The sequence below is a fragment of the Dendropsophus ebraccatus genome, chromosome 7, assembly GCF_027789765.1.
Source record: "Dendropsophus ebraccatus isolate aDenEbr1 chromosome 7, aDenEbr1.pat, whole genome shotgun sequence".
Classification (NCBI taxonomy): domain Eukaryota; kingdom Metazoa; phylum Chordata; class Amphibia; order Anura; family Hylidae; genus Dendropsophus; species Dendropsophus ebraccatus.
The window spans coordinates 88,008,188-88,028,222 of record NC_091460.1 but is presented as its reverse complement, the minus strand read 5'-3'; the positions used below and the strand labels follow the sequence as shown (position 1 = coordinate 88,028,222).

The 20,035-nt window shown below is 44.9% G+C and overlaps 1 protein-coding gene across 1 annotated transcript in view; it reads left to right on the top strand.

Annotated features, from left to right (window-relative positions):
- Window positions 1-7,095: 7,095 nt before the first annotated feature.
- The window catches only part of GUCY1B1 (guanylate cyclase 1 soluble subunit beta 1), a 55,626-nt gene continuing 42,686 nt past the window's right edge, over window positions 7,096-20,035 (top strand). The window contains exons 1-2 of the mRNA XM_069976629.1: window positions 7,096-7,194; window positions 10,971-11,044. Coding sequence (XP_069832730.1) covers window positions 7,192-7,194; window positions 10,971-11,044 — 77 coding nt within the window. The 5' untranslated portion in view covers window positions 7,096-7,191. The remainder of the gene's footprint in view (window positions 7,195-10,970; window positions 11,045-20,035) is intronic.

Sequence of the window (20,035 nt, the reverse complement as noted above, 5' to 3'; positions counted from 1 at the left end):
CCGATGGGGACCGCCGGAAAAAGACGAAGACGCTGACGAAGACGATGACGCGTTCGGAACCCGGAAGTCGCGTTCGGAACCCGGAAGACGCGATCGGGACGCTGGATTCGGTGAGTATGGGTCAATACCTGCTCTGGACACCTCAGCTTACTAGCTGAGGTGTCCACAGCAGGTATTTAACCCTTTCATGGGGTACTTATATCGCCGTGATCGGCCGGCCGCTCCTGGCCGGCCGGTCCCGGCGATCGGGACGTGGCACCGTGGCCACCATTACTTTTAACAGTAATGGCGGTCGGTGTCGTCCTCGGACAGCACCGACCGCCATTGCTTTCCGGGCCATCGGGTCACCGGTGACCCGGAAAGCTGCAGATCGCCGCCATATGCTGATCTGAATTGATCAGCCAATAGCGGCGATCGTCAGCACGGGAGGGGTTAATCACCCCCCCGTGCCGACAAGCAGGGATGGCCTGCTATACATTATAGCAGGCCATCTTCCCCGATCGCTGCGTGTGTACACGCAGCGATCGGGGAAACCGCGGGCGTAAATGTACGCCCGTTTGCGTTAAGGCACGGGTTTTGGGGGCGTACACTTACACCCGCGGTCGTTAAGGGGTTAAAATCGCTCCATTCCCATGCTTATAACGCTTTTATCCTTTGGTCTATAGGGCTGTGTCAGGTGTAATTTTTTGCGCCATGATGTGTTCTTTCTATTGCGCATATACGACTTTTTGATCGCTTTTTATTAATTTTTTTCTGCGCAATTTTGCACTTTGGGATTTTTTTGCGCTTACGCCGTTTACCGTGCAAGATCAGGAATGTGATTAATTAAAGGGGTATTCCAGGGAAAATCAATAATTTAGCAAAGGAAAGGGTTAACCAAGGTTAACACTTTCCTAATATACTTACCTGTTGTTTTTGGCCCCCCAAGGCGATCTCCGGTCCGGTCACGTGATCTTGCAGCTTGTGGCTCGGATCCTCTTCTCCTTCCGGTTCGGTGACGTCACCCGGCCGGCGTCGCTCTCCATCTCATTAGCAGCAGAGCACTGAACCCTGACTGGCTTGGTAGCGTGCAGCCAATCAGGATTCAGTGCTCTGCATCCCCACACGCTTCAGAGTGAGGGTCCCCTGAGGCTGCAGTAAATTATCAGGGGTCGTCGGGCTCAGTGCCGGTCACCAGTTACTTGGGCCGGCACTGCACTACAGCAGGTGATCACTCCACAAACCCCCCCCCCCCACCTTGTCAGCAATGCCGACCGAGTCCCGGGAGGGGATGCGGCGGGCGGCATTACTTCATTCATAGCTACCAGACACCCGGCTGCCCGCCGCATCCCTTCCCCCCAGGGACTCAGGGTGGGCATCGGTGGGGAAGTAATGTGTATCGGCTGCTGATCCCCCCGGCCCCCCTCCCTGTGTCCCTGAGAAATCCCACCAAGTCCTTTGTTCATTAGTAAGGAGTTTTTCCAATTTATTCAGGATACTCTTATAGTCCTCTTCAGACGTAACTCCTTCTGCTCTGTTAAACATTTCCAATAGTTTGTCAAATCTCTCATCTTGTAATGGAGCAGCATCCTCGTTGTTAGACATGTTGCATGTAAAGTTAAGAAAAGACTGTCTGCCAATCTCATAAACTTGCTTGCATTTGGTTAGTACGCTCTGCTTGCGATAAAACATATATAGGTTGTACTACAAGGAAATTAAAAACCCGTATTGCAGAGCATATTTATGACATTGGACGGAAGGGTGAAAATGTGTCTGGAGCGGCGAAACACTTTATATCCATGCATGATGGCGATTTAAAATATTTTGGTTTTTATGGGTTAGAAAAGGTCCATAGAGACTGTAGAGGAGGGAACTGGTCACAGAAGGTTTTAAATCGTGAGGCCTTCTGGATTTTGAATATGGACACTCGTTTCCCCAAAGGACTAAATTATAGAACAGACCTGATGTATATATATAGATAGATTTGTATAGAGCGATATCATGTGTATGCAAACAATACTAGGATGTTTTCCATTTTTCATACTTTGTTGCCATGTTTGTTAATACTAGTATTATGTCTGCCTTTATCCACTGGTGTGAACACTACTCGCCTCCTTCGCACCGCCTCCACTTCAGCCTCTGCACTGCATAATCAAGCTAATTGACACATGCGCAGTGGAACTAGGCGAACGCGAAGGAAGGTGAGAGGCTCATTTCCTTTTGATTTTACTTTTGGATACTTGTATATAAAGTGGTTTTTAATTATATAATGCATAAGCTGTGATAAAGACGGAAACGTCGAAACGCGTTGCTGTGCATGCTTTCTTTTTTATGTGGATTTATTCATGCTTGCTATAAATAAAGGATCATCATTTTGGGAATTGGAGTGCCATGAACTTTTTTATCCTGGATTTCTACGTTTACACCCAGTGAGCTCCTGGGCTTCTTACGGCACCCTCCCTAGATCCAAACACATCGAGACACAGGTATTAACCATTACTGAATATCGGCAATATTGTGGTTGAGCGGTAAACCTACTCAAGTTGTTTATAATTCTATGTCTTTCGGTGGACTCCGCATTCCGCCAAAAGAATTAACATGTCTATTCTTTTGGCGGAACGCGGAATCGGCCCGGCCATAGAATGGTGTCTATGGGAGCCAGCGGATATGCGCGTGGGTGGGTACAAGCCACGGAATCTGCCGGAACTTATCCGTGCGGATTCCGTAGTTTGAAACTACCCTAAACGGGGCATTATACTGGGTCACTAAAGAACATTATACTGTTAGGAGGGCATAATTCTTTGGTTGGGCACTATAGAACTGTGTAACGGACATAAGGAAGCATTATACTGTGTTGCGTCGACATGTGGGTATAATACTGTGTAGGAGCACTCAGGGCATTATACAGTGTGGGGATACTGAAGAGACATTATACTGTGTGGGGGCACTATAAGGGCATAAAACTGTATAGTGCAGGGTCACTAAGGGACATGATACTGTAAGGGGGCATTATACAGTGTAGGGTCACTAAGAGGCATTATACTGTATGTGGGCATTAAGCAGTTAGGGGATACTAAGGGGGCATTATACTGTACAGTACAGGGCAGTAAGGGGGTATTATGCAGTGCGGGGATACTAAGGGGCATTATGCAGTGCAGGGATACTGAGGGGGCATTATGCAGAGCGGGGATACTGAGGGGGCATTATGCAGTGCGGGGATACTGAGGGGGCATTATGCAGTGCGGGATACTGAGGGGGCATTATGCAGAGCGGGAATACTGAGGGGGCATTATGCAGTGCAGGGATACTGAGGGGGCATTATTCAGTGCAGGGATACTGAGGGGGCATTATGCAGAGCGGGATTACTGAGGGGGCGTTATGCAGTGCAGGGATACTGAGGGGGCATTATGCAGTGCGGGGATACTCAGGGGGTATTATGCAGTGCAGGGATACTGAGGGGGCATTATGCAGTGCGGGGATACTGAGGGGGCATTATGCAGTGCGGGGATCCTGAGGGGGCATTATGCAGTGCGGGGATACTGAGGGGGCATTATGCAGTGCAGGGATACTGAGGGGCATTATGCAGTGTGGGGATACTGAGGGGGCATTATGCAGTGCGGGGATACTGAGGGGCATTATGCAGTGCGGGGATACTGAGGGGACATTATGCAGTGCGGGATACTGAGGGGGCATTATGCAGTGCAGGGATACTGAGGGGGCATTATGCAGTGCAGGGATACTGAGGGGGCATTATGCAGTGCGGGATTACTGAGGGGGTATTATGCAGTGCGGGGATACTGAGGGGGCATTATGCAGTGCGCGGATACTGAGGGGGCATTATGCAGTACGGGGATACTGAGGGGGCATTATGCAGTGAAGGGATACTGAGGGGGCATTATGCAGTGCGGGGATACTGGGGGGAAATTATGCAGTGCGGGGATACTGAGGGGGTATTATGCAGTGCGGGGATACTGAGGGGGCATTATGCAGTGCAGGGATACTGAGGGGGCATTATGCAGTGCGGGGATACTAAGGGGAAATTATGTAGTGCAGGGATACTGAGGGGGCATTATGCAGTGCGGGGATACCGAGGGGGCATTATGTAGTGCGGGGATACTGAGGGGGCATTATGCAGTGCAGGGATACTGGGGGGGCGATATGCAGTGCGGGGATACTGAGGGGGCATTATGCAGTGCAGGGATACTGAGGGGGCATTATGCAGTGCAGGGATACTGGGGGGGGGGCATTATGCAGTGCGGGGATACTGAGGGGGCATTATGCAGTGCAGGGATACTGGGGGGGCATTATGCAGTGCAGGGATACTGAGGGGGCATTATGCAGTGCAGGGATACTGAGGGGGCATTATTCAGTGCAGGGATATTGAGGGGGCATTATGCAGTGCAGGGATACTGAGGGGGCATTATGCAGTGCAGGGATACTGGGGGCATTATGCAGTGCGGGGATACTGAGGGGGCATTGTGCAGTGCAGGGATACTGGGGGGCATTATGCAGTGCAGGGATACTGATGGGGCATTATGCAGTGCAGGGATACTGAGGGGGCATTATGCAGTGCAGGGATACTGAGGGGGCATTATGCAGTGCGGGGATACTGAGGGGGCATTATGCAGAGCGGGAATACTGAGGGGGCATTATGCAGTGCAGGGATACTGAGGGGGCATTATGCAGTGCGGTGATACTGAGGGGGTATTATGCAGTGCAGGGATACTGAGGGGGCATTATGCAGTGCGGGGATACTAAGGGGAAATTATGTAGTGCAGGGATACTGAGGGGGCATTATGCAGTGCGGGGATACTGAGGGGGCATTATGCAGTGCGGGGATACTGAGGGGGCATTATGCAGTGCGGGGATACTAAGGGGAAATTATGTAGTGCAGGGATACTGAGGGGGCATTATGCAGTGCGGGGATACTGAGGGGGCATTATGCAGTGCGGGGATACTGAGGGGGCATTATGCAGTGCGGGGATACTAAGGGGAAATTATGTAGTGCAGGGATACTGAGGGGGCATTATGCAGTGCGGGGATACTGAGGGGGCATTATGCAGTGCGGGGATACTGAGGGGGCATTATGTAGTGCGGGGATACTGAGGGGGCATTATGCAGTGCAGGGATACTGGGGGGGCGATATGCAGTGCGGGGATACTGAGGGGGCATTATGCAGTGCAGGGATACTGAGGGGGCATTATGCAGTGCAGGGATACTGGGGGGGGCATTATGCAGTGCGGGGATACTGAGGGGGCATTATGCAGTGCAGGGATACTGGGGGGCATTATGCAGTGCAGGGATACTGAGGGGGTTATATGCAGTGCAGGGATACTGAGGGGGCATTATGCAGTGCAGGGATACTGAGGGGGCATTATGCAGTGCAGGGATACTGAGGGGGCATAATGCAGTGCGGGGATACTGAGGGGGCATTATGCAGTGCGGGGATACTGAGGGAGCATTTTGCAGTGCGGGATACTGAGAGGGCATTATGCAGTGCAGGGATACTGAGGGGGCATTATGCAGTGCAGGGATACTGGGGGCATTATGCAGTGCGGGGATCCTGAGGGGGCATTATGCAGTGCAGGGATACTGGGGGGCATTATGCAGTGCAGGGATACTGAGGGGGCATTATGCAGTGCAGGGATACTGAGGGGGCATTATGCAGTGCAGGGATACTGAGGGGCATTATGCAGTGCGGGGATACTGGGGGGGCATTATGCAGCGCAGGGATACTGAGGGGCCATTATGCAGTGCAGGGATACTGAGGGGGCATTATGCAGTGCAGGGATACTGGGGGGGGCATTATGCAGTGCAGGGATACTGAGGGGCCATTATGCAGTGCAGGGATACTGAGGGGGCATTATGCAGTGCAGGGATACTGAGGGGGCAATATGCAGTGCAGGGATACTGAGGGGGCATTATGCAGTGCAGGGATACTGAGGGGGCATTATGCAGTGCAGGGATACTGAGGGGGCATTATGCAGTGCGGGGATACTGAGGGGGCATTATGCAGTGCAGGGATACTGAGGGGGCATTATGCAGTGCAGGGATACTGAGGGGGCATTATGCAGTGCAGGGATACTGAGGGGGCATTATGCAGTGCGGGGATACTGGGGGGGCATTATGCAGCGCAGGGATACTGAGGGGCCATTATGCAGTGCAGGGATACTGAGGGGGCATTATGCAGTGCAGGGATACTGGGGGGGGGCATTATGCAGTGCAGGGATACTGAGGGGCCATTATGCAGTGCAGGGATACTGAGGGGGCATTATGCAGTGCAGGGATACTGAGGGGGCAATATGCAGTGCAGGGATACTGAGGGGGCATTATGCAGTGCAGGGATACTGAGGGGGCATTATGCAGTGCAGGGATACTGAGGGGGCATTATGCAGTGCAGGGATACTGAGGGGGCATTATGCAGTGCAGGGATACTGAGGGGGCATTATGCAGTGCAGGGATACTGAGGGGGCATTATGCAGTGCAGGGATACTGAGGGGGCATTATGCAGTGCAGGGATACTGAGGGGGCAGCACAACATTTTAAGAATGAATTGCACAGTTACTTGAACCATAAGGATGGATTATAAATGGCTAAGAACTATGCAACTATGTTTTTTCTGATATACCTCATAACAAGTGACCAGAACCTAGTGACTGAGGCAGTTTCCCTGCTTTGTTTTTAGAGAAGCCATGTTCAGCCTGTAATCCTGAGGTAAGCACACAACCAACCATAACCAGGTACATATTACATAGACTTCTACCTACAATATTTATCCTACACTTGGATTTTGTATCACTTCATAATAGTTACACTCATTCTATCTAATATGAAAATGTTTATTGTATATCTCACTGCAGAAATGAATTTAACCTTCTCTTTCCCACAATGCAGCAGAGAGACATAGCTAAGCTGTGTCTTGACTGTGACTTTGCTGTTGCTGGAGCAACAAGACAAGAGTGGAGGATGGTTCCTTTCTGTCTCAGCTCATAGCCCTGTCAGGCATCCTCTGCTCAGCACTGGAGAAAAGGGAAGAGAAGCATCTGAGCTCCCATTGGCTGCTGCTGGCTGCTCATCATCAGTGGGCGGGGCTTGGTGTGCGACTGGGCTCTGCTGCTGTACTAAGCTTCATTAGAGCTGCAGAGGCTGTCACTAAGTAACTCTTTATATACCATTTTCTTCTTGAAAGGGGAAAGGGAAACCACCGGCAGAATGGTAGGTGCTTCATTTATGTTCAATTCAGTAGCACAAATTAGCTATAACACGGAGGTATGGATAATCATTTCAAGTGTAGCTTGCTCTCTCTTTCTATATATCTCTTTTCACATTTCATAGCTTCATTTCATGCAATGTTGATACAATTGTGACATTATACCAGATAGTAATCAGAAATGCTTAGTTTCCAATAAGAAATCAGTGCACATTTACGATAACGTGTGGGTGGATGTGTTCTACATGATCATTTCAAGTGCATCCTGTTTTTCCTACTGGAGCATGTTGCATACTAATAAATCCCATCATTATCATGTATTGTGGTGTCGGTACAGCTGCATTCCTAAATGAGCTCATTGTTTTTGTTGTGTCATAACATTTTCCACTGTAAACCATTAGATTTTGGCTATATGCGAAATCTGTAGATGCTCATCATGCTCGAAATTGCATAACACCATTCCCCTAAATCGTGTTCTGCCAAATTATATGACCAAAAAGAGCGTCCGCTGATGTACATTATGAAGACATTTGAAAATGGCTGTGATGTAAGCTTCACATAAATAAGAGTGGGCATTGTAATCATAGTTTACGTCAGTACCTCAGCTGCATTGTCATTTTGGAGAAGGCCCTGGACTGGATTCAAATGCGTCATGTTCACGAGTGACAAGCCGTTGTGCATGTTTCATTTTCTTTACTAACACATTCAGTTTGAAGTTTCAAGTAACATGCTATTTTCTTTAAAGTGAGGAGATACATAACAGTGGCGGTATAGGTTCTCTCAAGCTTTATTTTCTGTACTTTGACCCATCTTTTATTTCTAAGATTAGAATAAATGAAGGTTTGTCAAAAACTAAATCACAGACTAATAAACGAATAACTGAAATTAGATTAATAATTGGTAACACTGATCATATATAGATAACTGTTATGTCGTTTAGGATTTTATACATTGGTTTGTGCAAAACTGTTGCCAAATAGATTTTTAAATAACAACTGTAATGTAGACTCTTATCTTATTACGCTCTAAAAATTACAGAGGGGTTTATGCATCATTTGATCATGTGTTGAATCATTTATCACTGAAAAAGTCATATAAAAAAGTGACAGGGCAGCCAGCTGCTGTATTATGACTAGAGGTGAGTGAACCAGATTTGTTTGCTTCGTATGAAGCAAAACTGATCTGCCCTCATATCCCTTAGGCTGGCCGCTCTCTGCTGAGGGAGGATACCACCCTAAGACCGCCTGGAAAACATGGATACAGGTATGGCTGCATCCATGTTTTGCATGCATTTTTAGGCAGTCCCCAGGCGGTATCCGCCCTCTGCACAGAACGGGCGGCCTAAGGGATATGAGGGCAGATCAGTTTTTCTTCATACAAAGGCAAAAAAAGTGGTTTGCTCATCTCTAATTATGACATATGATCTCACGGAAATAGTATAACAGCTTTTCAGAATTTTTCTTAGGTTTTCTAATATTATATGCTTTGGATGTTTTCATGTGTGACTACTTCCTAGCCAAAACCTACAGTAGGTGTTGTGCAAGTGACACTATTGGTACATGATCCTCTATTCTGTACTCTAGTATATATTTTTCTAAAAAATAGTAAACACTCAAATCTACGAAAGTCTGTGGTCCAGATTCAGATGCCACCTCTCTGTTACCCAGGATCCAGCAGTATCAGCTATATCTTTCTTCATTTACTCCCACTTTTAAAACTCACTATGGACAAAACAGAATTTATCATCTCCCCCCCCACACACACACACACACCTAGTCTGTCAATTACAGTCCTGATTCTTTACTGGCAACCTGTTGCCCAGAATTTTCAGTTTAAAGGGAACCTGTCACCCCCCGTGCCGGGGTGACAGGCTCCCGACCCCCCGTTAGAGCCCCATATACTTACCTAATCCCGCCGGGTCCTGCTTCTGGAGGTGGTCGGGTGATGAAGATCTCAGCCGCTGCAGCCCGGCGCGCACGCTGAGAGATGAGTCCAACACCCATAGAGAATGACAGATCGCTGGACTCTCCGTCATTCTCTATGGGTGTTGGACTCATCTCTCAGCGCGCGCGCCGGGCTGCAGCGGCTGAGATCTTCATCACCCGACCACCTCCAGAAGCGGGACCCGGCGGGATTAGGTGAGTATAGGGGGCTCTAACGGGGGGTCGGGAGCCTGTCACCCCGGCACGGGGGGTGACAGGTTCCCTTTAAAGTGTACCTGTCATTGGGGCCCACTGCCATATCAGCCACAAGTTCCTCTGTTAATCTAGAACTTCAGGTCTCCATGAATACATAAATGCAATGAGACCATAATGTGCATGACCCCCATTGGATCCATGGTCTCCTTGTATGTCCATATCCATGGATATCTGAATTTACTGAACAGAGGAACTTGCCACAAATTCTGCAGCGGGCTTATATGACAGGTACAATTTAAACTGTTATCAAAAATATACAAGGTGATTCCTAACTTGTCCCCTCTATACATGTCGGACTTTATCTCCTGAAACTGTCTCTTACACAGATCCTCACAAGACCTCTGTCTGTGCTCTCCTCTTCATCACTGCTCACACAACCACCTCCGAGATTTCTCACAACTTTCCCAATACTTATGAACTCATTAAACCGACATATCTGTCTCTCACCTACCATCAAGACCTTCAAACGCAACTTAAAAATTTATCTTTTCACAATGGGCTATAGCATAAAATAACTCTGCTGCCGTCTCCTCACACAGTGAAGAGCTACGCCTACCACCTACTGCCCACCTCCTCTCACCTTGTAGATTGTAAGGGTCCACTATCCCTATGTACCAGTCTGTCATTTACTTTATTTATGTCATCTGTTCTTATCTTTATTTGTGATTTGTATGTTAACCCCTTATTACCTGTAAAGCGCAATGAAATCAAGGGCGCTTTAAAAATAAATAATGTTAATCAAAAGCGTTTCCCTGCCAATATGGAGCTACTTAAAAGAAATTTTTAAAAAAATCCTAAAAAAAACAAACAAAAAAACATCATAACATGTTTCTAATACTATAGACCATATTAACAGCCAGTTTCATTTATTTATTTTTTACCAAAGTTGTCAATGTACAGCTCCTTACAGTTGTGGGGTGTTACTGTGCTTCCTGTATAATGCTGAAACTACACTTCCAAGCGTATACATACTCTGTACATGGCTTCCTTGTCACACCATTCCATTTTTACCTCCAGTGCTGTTGTCCCTCATTATCCAATAGGCACACACTTCAGTTGCTTTGGCTGTTCCAAGTCAAGCATTGGGCCTAAAACACCTGCGGGTCACAGCATCTTGTAGACTGCAGCTGTCACTTAAAGGGAAACTATCTAATCTCATGATAGCTCCCCAGTGGGCATGGGGCACTAAGGATGAAGGTATGTCTCTTACCTCCATCCTTAGGGCCAATTCCGTGCTACTAAGTGTGCCTGGTAAGCCGTTAGGAGCCCTGGGGGCATGGCTACCATCCTTCCAGCCAGGCTTGGCCAGCCCCCTTTATTGACAATCATTAGAAGAGGTGAGCCGGCCTGCCCCCCCTTGTGATTATCAATGGAGGGGGCCGACTGGGGACCCGCCCCCCCTTAATATATGAACATCAGAACTCAGAAGTAAATAGCTCCAAGATAGCTCTTAATCAGTATACTTCAGTTTTATTAATCCAGGCTATTCTGAGTTTCATAGAAGAAACTTCACTTCTTGTCATTCTGTTTAATGGTTTACTCATCCGTTGATAAGTCTATTTTTTTCACTTCGTCTTTTATAGTATGGATTTGTCAACCATGCCTTGGAACTACTGGTGATAAGGAACTATGGAGAAGAAGTATGGGAAGATATCAAGTAAGCTGGCGGCCAATGGTTTATTCTCTGTTTTTCTAATGTTTTTATTATGTACACATAGACCTGATTAGTTAAAGCGTAAGTTTCTTAACAGAATAAGTAGTCATATGTGTTTACATGAGCACTATTTCTGGCTATCTCCAGAAATCCCCTTTACAGGCTTGAACTTAAAGTGTCAGCTTTCACTGAAGTCAGCTACTAAGATAATTTCCACAGACAGGACGCACAAATAAGAGGATAGCCTGCTTCCCTTTCTCTGTAGTAAACCATCAGAAATAGCAACAACATGGAGGCCATTATAAAGCAGTACTGAGCAGTGTAAGCTGTGAATCCAACATTATTCTGAGAAAGTAAGGTTACATTCACACGCCCACCACACGTCTCATGGCCTGCTGTTGGGGACTGCACTACAAATGTGCATCTTTAGTGCTGCATGGAGCATACATTGGCACCTCATTAACATAGCACGGATTGCAACCCTGTACACACGTATGGATGTGTGAACAGGGCCATTGAATAACACTGGTCCTCTGTGGTGTCCACAGACAGAACTACAGACATGTGACTAAGGCCAAAGCCAGCAGTTTCCCTGTGTTTCTAACTCTATCCCAGCACTCTCTCTCTCACCTTCTCCTACCCCCCCCCCCCCCCCACAAAATCTCTCCCCCTTTTGATAACACTGCTATGGACAACGTGACCTGATCTCCCAGGACTGATTAAATTTATTATGTTTGCTTGCACTATTGATCTATGTAAACTTGTTTGTAATGACAGTTACACTTTTAATGTAGCGGAGCAAGTGGCACAATGTGCTATATGTTATCAGTGGTTTCCCATGGGAATGACAAAAACACGGAAGATATTTTGTTGTGCATGCTCGACTTTCATGAATATCATATTAATCAGTCTAAATGTTAATTGTATTACTTATTTGGTAATGACCCTGACAGTTAGATTGTATTTCCTTTGCTCATTCAGTGCTTGCAATGGTAGCTTTAAAAATTCATCTTCACAGGTGGACCTACTCAGTAGAATTGTGTAGGAAGAAATTATAAAATGATGTTTAATTATAAGCTTGTTAATTTTTTAACACCAGAATTGTGTTAGAAGGATATGTCAACTTTAGGTTTTAGGAAACAGTGTTCTTTCACTGCAATATATACTGTTAAAAATAATGATTACAATGATATTACCATATGGAGGAACTATATAGTTGATTGTACTTATCATTACTGAAAATTTATTTACACGGTTCCACAAAACCCTTGAGTATTGTAGTCAATAAGTGGATTCAAAAATTCATTCTCGAACCCACAAAGGTGTTCAGATAATTTCTCTTAGTCCAGTATTTTGCTATAAAGGAGGCCAATTTTAAATGGTAATTTAGTTGCCCATATCGGTATCACCTTTAGGTCATGTTCACACAGCGTATGTTTTACAAAAATCACGGACGTTGTTGCAATTTGCAACAACACCTGTGATTTATGCAAAACATATATTGCATTTTGATGAATGGAATCCCGGCAGGAGTGTAAACATACGTCAGTTTTCATTGAATGGCGGCCGCAGAGAACCTGTCAGTTCACACAATCGAGCGTATGGCCGGTGTCTTACGCCATGTAAACATGGCCTTAGAGTTTAAAGCCTAAAACCCTTCCCCTATATGCAAGTAAAAACCTTATAAGTACTCATAGAAGGAAAATATTATATTTCAGTGTATGATTTGATGTCCTTTTGTGCAGCTTAGGATCACAATTAAAGGGGATGTCCTGAGGCAAAAAAATATATTCAGAAGTGCTTAGGTGGGCAATTAATCCTTTAAATAAATTAACATTTGCAAGAACGAGAATATAAACTTTTTATTCAACATTGAACAGCAAAAGGGAATGTCTGTAAGAATGTTGGGGAAATCTCTCCCTCTAACATTAAGTGGTGAGAAAACGGGAATCATTTGTTATCCATAGAGGCAAAATATGTAAACCAAACAGTGGTCAAGATTCCAGTTATTGATATATGAAGTGCTTGCAAATGACATCACTGTCGTAAGAAGTATAGTGGCTTTGTTTCAATTTAGGTGGTCTGTTTTATTATACTATGGTTTATGAGATAACATTGTGTGCCATACTGGCTTGTCTGCATAAAGAATGTTAATGCATAGCACTTGAATTTCTCACCTAGTGTGAGACATTTCAATTAAACCTCATATGACATTCAATGTGAGTGTGAAAGTCCTCTCTTCTTTTGCTTAAGTGGAAAAGTTCTCCTGTGCGTTGATTTGTTAATGTAACATATACTTCCCATAATGTTTCCTTAAAAGGGAAGGAAAGGTTTATCTCCTAACCCATTATTACTGTATATACTAGTGGCATTGCATGGCGTCCTACAGTATTTGTACATCACATTCTCAACCCTCCTTAGCTGCTCTGGTCAATCACAACAGAAAATAGATTAGCACACTAGCTACTGTTTTTGTAAGGCTTCGATTGTAGATTAAAAGTGGTCCAACTCCTAACACCACATTGATCATTTAAGGTCCTGAGATTTCTGTAGATCTATGTTGATTCCTGTGCTATAAAGTTCATTGGAGCTCTAGCACTCATACATTGAACACAGCTGAGATACTGTCAATATGTCCTTGTACATGTGCATTAGGTCCCAAGTTGAGTTCACATAAGCTTTTAACAGAAGCTTATTTTAACGTTAAATTGATTTTTGTAAAGTTTGGTGTGGAATCAAAAATTATCTTTTAAGAAACGTTAGCTTCAAATAATGTCACACTGTAAATGCAGTACTTGTAGTTAATGCAAAATAAGGCCCAATTTACAAGTTCTGTGCACGGGCTGTTTTTACAGATGATCTGCTACAGATCGGACTTTGGAAAGCCTGGCATCATCATTTATAATGATACCATGAGCAGCCGTTTCAGTACAGTAACACAGAGATTTAAACTGTTTCAGAGCCCATTTCAGAGCAAACATTTTGTGAACTACTCCTTTAAGTTCTCTCTGCTACAGCTCAGCTCTTGAGCCTCATTTTGGTCAGTGGCCTTTAAATTCCTATATTTTGTCACCAGAATAAATTTCAATAGGATTGAAAGCACGCCTTGAATAATATGTAGACAGACATATATTACTAGCAATATATCTTAGATATGATATCACTTTAAAAGGAGAAAGTAACTGCATACAGGGAGTTTGGACTATAAAAGGTCTATTCCAAATCTCCAATAAATAAGCCCAGTAATCCCTTGGATGTAGAGGTATTACAGATGTTGATACAAATAAATTAAAAAGAACAATAAAATCAAGACAATTCACTTGAAGAAAACAACTGAACTGGTATATCAGGTACATGCACCTGCAAACCAGGGGCGTTGCTAGGGTCCCAAAACATCCGGGGCATGGGCCCTCTGAGTTGCTATAAGTGGATCATGGAAGAGGTCTCTGCTCTGACGTTATTTATATACTGTACATATATATGCTTATGTGTATATAGGTTTTGTTGTTCATTTCGGCTAGTGTTTGAAATAGTGACTCACAATTCCTCTTTGCAGAATCTGCCAGACACTTTAGGATCCTTGCTCCAGCACATATATAGTAATATAGTCCCCTTTGTACTCCTATGTAGTATAGACCTCTTCTCTACCCCCACATAGTATAGTGTGGGCCCCCTGTGCAGCAGTCTCCATATGTTATAGAGGCTCCCTGTGCAGCAGTCTCCATATAGTATGTGGGCCCCCCGTGCAGCATCCACATATAGAATAACCCCTCCTGCTATGCAGCATCCCCATATAATATATGGCCCCCCCTGTGCAGCATTCCTATATAGAATAGGCCTCCCTGATGTGTAACATCCCCATGTAGAATAGTTCCACTTGATGCGCAGCATTCCTATATAGAATACCCCCCACATACAGAGTGCAGCATTCCCATATAGAATAACACACACACACACACACAGCACAGCATTCCCATCAGGGGCAAAACTAAAGGCTATTGGGCCCTGGTGCAAAATTTCTAGCTTGCCCCCTCCCCTCATGCCATCCAATGAGCACAGTCAGAGGACAAAAAAATACCACAATTTTGAGTTCGATACCAATACCAACTTTTTACCAACAATTTGATACTTTATTATACTAAATTATGTTTAAAATCCGTCCGTACCAACCAATTTATGTTCCTTTCATTTTATTACTTTAAAAATAAAGTCCCTATTATTTAAAATAAATTTGATTAAAAAAATGCCTTCCTCTGACTCCTAAGACTTTTTTATCTTTCCGCCTGTCTGGCTGTGGGGTGAGGGGGCATTTTCTTGCACCATGATCTGTAGTTTTATTTAGTACCACGTTTGTGTGTGGTACTGAATTTCTGCGCTTGCACTGTTTACCGTGTGTGATCAGGAAGGTGATCATTTTATAGTAGGAACAATAACACTTCAGCTATCTGAGGGATGATGGGGATTGCAGTCAAGTAACACACATCAGCTATCAGGGGATTATGGAGATTGTAGTCATGGAACACTTCAGCTATCAAGGAGATGATGGGGACTGTAGTAATGTAACACACGCTTCAGCTATATGGGGATGATGGGGATTATAGTCATGTAACACTTCAGATATCAGGGGGATGATGGGGACTGTAGTCATGTAACACTTCAGATATAAGGGGGATCATGGGGGATGTAGTCATGTAACAATTCAGATATAAGGGGGATGATGGGCATTGTAGTCATGTAACACACACTTCAGCTACCAGGGGGATGATGGTGGTTGTAGTCATATTTACATCCACAATTTTTATACACAGGCAGACAGGCTCACACACAGCTCACACACCACACATATACACATAGCTCACACACAGCTCACATAGCACACACACAGCCCACACACAGCACTCACACGCAGCTCACATAGCACACACACAGCACACATAGCACACACACAGCTCACACACAGCACTCACACACAGCTCACATAGCACACACACAGCAAACATAGCACACACACAGCTCACATAGCACACACAGCTCACATAGCACACACAGCTCACATAGCACACACACACACATAAGGAAACTTCATTGTGTCAGCAGGTCCTTGCCTCCTCCTGCTTCCATCTTCGTCCTGGTGCCGGCACAGGGTTCTTCTGCCCCTCCCCCAGCACAGGAGAGCAGGAAACAGGTGATGTGGAGGGAGCAGGACCCCAGATGGCAGCGTTAGGCAGCCTCCAGGGAGTGCAGTTATCTTGAATCGGCTGCCATTATAACAGCTGATTGGGGAGAACTGCAGAGAGGCAAGAAGTAGTGAGGGGGCCCAGCATATTCACCTTCCTCCCCAGCATCTCCCTTCTACTGGAGCCCGGCTGCACTCACTCCCGACTCCTCTGAGGCACGTTCCTAGCAGACGTGCATGTGCTGGCACATCTGCTAAAATGGCGGGTTTTTAAAGGAGCAGAGTGGCCCGTGGTGCTTAGGTGTACTGGGGGAGTGGGTCACAGCACCCAGAGGCCGGAGAAAGCCAGCCCCAGAGTGTGCCGCCTCCACTTTTCCCTGAAACTTGCCCTGAGGTAGGAGCCGTATGCAGCATATTCTTAGGCAAACGATTCGGGGCAGTGACCTTCCTATCCGGGGCACTGGCCCCGAATCATAATGCCTAGCGTCGCCACTGCTGCAAACACTATTTGTGCTGTACTGATAACATGGTATTTGCCGAAGTGCTAAACAATCAGAATGGTCATTTATAGCACTGTAGGGGTATCATTTAGCTCTTTAGCCACATGCACAATACAGGTACAGCATTTCTGTAATGCACAAGAGGGGTGTTGCATGTGTTACAGGTGCAGACAGTATACAAGGTGGAGTTATAGCAAACACGGCACTAGAACTGCTACTTTTGGTTTGGCTCCTCCCATAAAAATGGGATAAAAAGTTATGATTAAGTCATGTATTTTCTAAAATGGCACTAATAAACTCTAAACCTCACCCTGCAAAAACAAGCCTTCATGTAGTAAAACATAAGAAAGGAAGCAGATTGTCCAACGCAATGGCTTAAAGGGGTAATGCGGCATTTAAAAAGTATTCACTAAATAACACTTATTACAAAGTTATACAACTTTGTAATGTGTGTTATGTAAGTGAACGGCCCCCTTATCCATATTCCCCCACCCCCGGAAGTGTGGTGCAGTATACTCACCAGATTACTGTTGACCCCGGCCACCATCTTGGGTCGAAAGACGTCATCTTCGGGAGGTCGGCCGAACCGCTCCACCTGCCCCCCCCCCCCCCCCGCCGTGTCATCAGCTGCTTAGCCGCAATTGGCTGAGCACAGTTATGCTCAACCAATCGGGGCTGAGCAGCTAATGACGCGGCAGAGGGGTCCGGCATGAGGGACGGCTGCAGCGGTTCGGCCGGCCTCCCGAAGATGACGTCGTTTGACCCAAGATGGCAGCTGGGGACGACAGTATTCTGGTGAGTATACTGCACCACACTTCCGAGACACGGGTAAGGGGGCCATTCACTTACATAACACACATGTTGTATAACTTTGTAATGTGTGTTATTTAGTGAATAATTTTTAAATGCCGCACTACCCCTTTAAGTAAAAGATAAACTTTAGATAAAATATTCACTTTACTAAATGCAGAACAAAATCATAGGTACTGTACATGAAGACATGAAACATGGATAACATGTTTTGAGCAGGGATGTTTGTAGGTCATTTGGCAACAGTGTCATTAATAATAAAAAGCCCCCTCCCCTAATAAAAGTCAGAATCACCCCCCTTTTCCCATGTTATAAATAAAAATAAATAAATAAACATGTTTGGTGTCACCACGTGCGTAATCGCCCGAACTATTAATTTATCACATTCCTGATCTCACACGGTAAACGGCGTAAGCGCAAAAAATATCCCAAAGTGCAAAATTGCGCATTTTCGGTCGCATCAAATACAGAAAAATTGTAATAAAAAGCGATCAAAAAGTCGCATATGCGCAATCAAGTTACTGATAGAAAGAACACATCATGGCGCAAAAAATGACACCTGACACAGCCCCATAGACCAAAGGATAAAAGCGCTATAAGCCTGGGAATGGAGCAATTTTAAGGAACATATTTTCGTTAACAATGGTTTGAATTTTTTACAAGCCATCACATACAAGAAAAGTTATACATGTTACATATCGTTGTAATCGTAATGACTTGAGGAACATATATAACAAGTCAGTTTTACCCCAGGGTGAATGGCATAAAAACAAATACCCCCCAAATTAAACAAAATGTGTTTTGTTTTGTTTTTTTTTCAATTTCACCATATTTTTTTTCTGCTTTTGCAGTGTACTTTATGAAAAAATTCAGCCTGTCATTGCGAAGTACAATTAGTGGCGCAAAAAATAAGGGCTCATGTGGGTTTCTAGGTGAAAAATTGCAAGTGCTATGGCCTTTTAAGCACAAGGAGGAAAAAACGAAAATGCAAAAAACGAAATTGGCCCGGCCTTAAGGGGTTAATGGCATCTGGTCACTGTGGCTCTTAAGTGAGCTGGCATATGTCCCTCTGCCGCTCTGGCCCAGCTCGCCCCTTATATGCATTATGTAACCGTGATCGTTCTTCAAGTGGCCTGTCAGTGTCCCAAGCAATTACCTGTATTTCACGATGCTAAAAATGGCCCTGGTTTTGATTAAGCACACAATCAGAACCCCATATAAACATATAATTTGGAGTCTGCATAATTAACATATGTCAACCATGCTATATGTAAATCTGATTAAAATAAACTGAAGATTTTACAAGTCACGTTGGACAATTTATTTGTTTCCTTGGATCTGGATCTGAAGCTGGTACACCTATGGCTAATTGAGCACTCTCTTCTGGATGAGGTTACATGGTGGCAAGCTGATCTACTTACCTATCTTTGAAAATATTAGAAAAACAATGTTAAAGGGGCACTGTCACAAAAAAAATATTTTGACATGTCATAGAGACATCTAGAAAAAGCTAAATCCAACAGCATCCAAGGTGATAGAATAATCCAAGTAGTTTATTTGGGAAGTGATAATACAATGTTTGACCATGGTGGTCTTTATTGAGTATAAATAAACCACTTGGATTATTTCACTACCTTAGATGCTGTTGGATTTTGCTTTTTCTAGATATTTGGCTCCACACACTTAGGATCTTGGACTCTGGCACATATCCTCAGCAGCTATCCGAGCCTTTTGATCTACTGGTGCTGCTGGACCCTATTGCTCTTGGTATGTTATAGAGACATGTTATAAGGTTTGATCAGTTGGGGTCTAAATGTTCAGACCGCGACTGATTGGGAGAACAAGCTGAGAGACAGACGCATAATGGAAGTTTATGAGACATGTCTCTGCTTACATAGATGCAAAGCTAGTAGAGGATTGCACGGTATTGGTGAGACCGGTAACTAGGGACGTTGTTGGCGGCTCCCTTCACCCGAAAGGGCCGGTGACCAGGGATGTTGTCGGTTTTGGCAGGGGGCAGGCCGCGCAGTTCGGCAACGCCGGGAGCCAGGTGTGACGCCTGGCTCCTGACACTACACCCCCAAAACGATGGACATAATATAATGTGCCTGGTGTGGTGACTTAGTAGTTAATACTGTTGTTTAGCAGCACTGGAGTCCTGGGTTCACATCCCACCAAGGATAATGTTTGCATATTCCCCTTGTGTTTGTGTGGGGTTCCTCCAAGTACTCCAGTTTCCTCCAAAACATACCGATAGGTGAAATTGGAATTTAGATTGTAAGCCTCAATGGTGAATGATTTGTGTGATGAAAAGGTGGCACTATGTAAAGGAACTATTAACATTAACATTATTTATTATTATTATTATTATTATTATTATTATTATTATTATTATTATTATTATTATTATTATTATTATTATTATTATTATTATACATTAGATGGTACAAGGTGATCTTTGGGCTCTTACTCCTGTTGTTACGTTTCTGAGAAATGAGAAATGGTGCA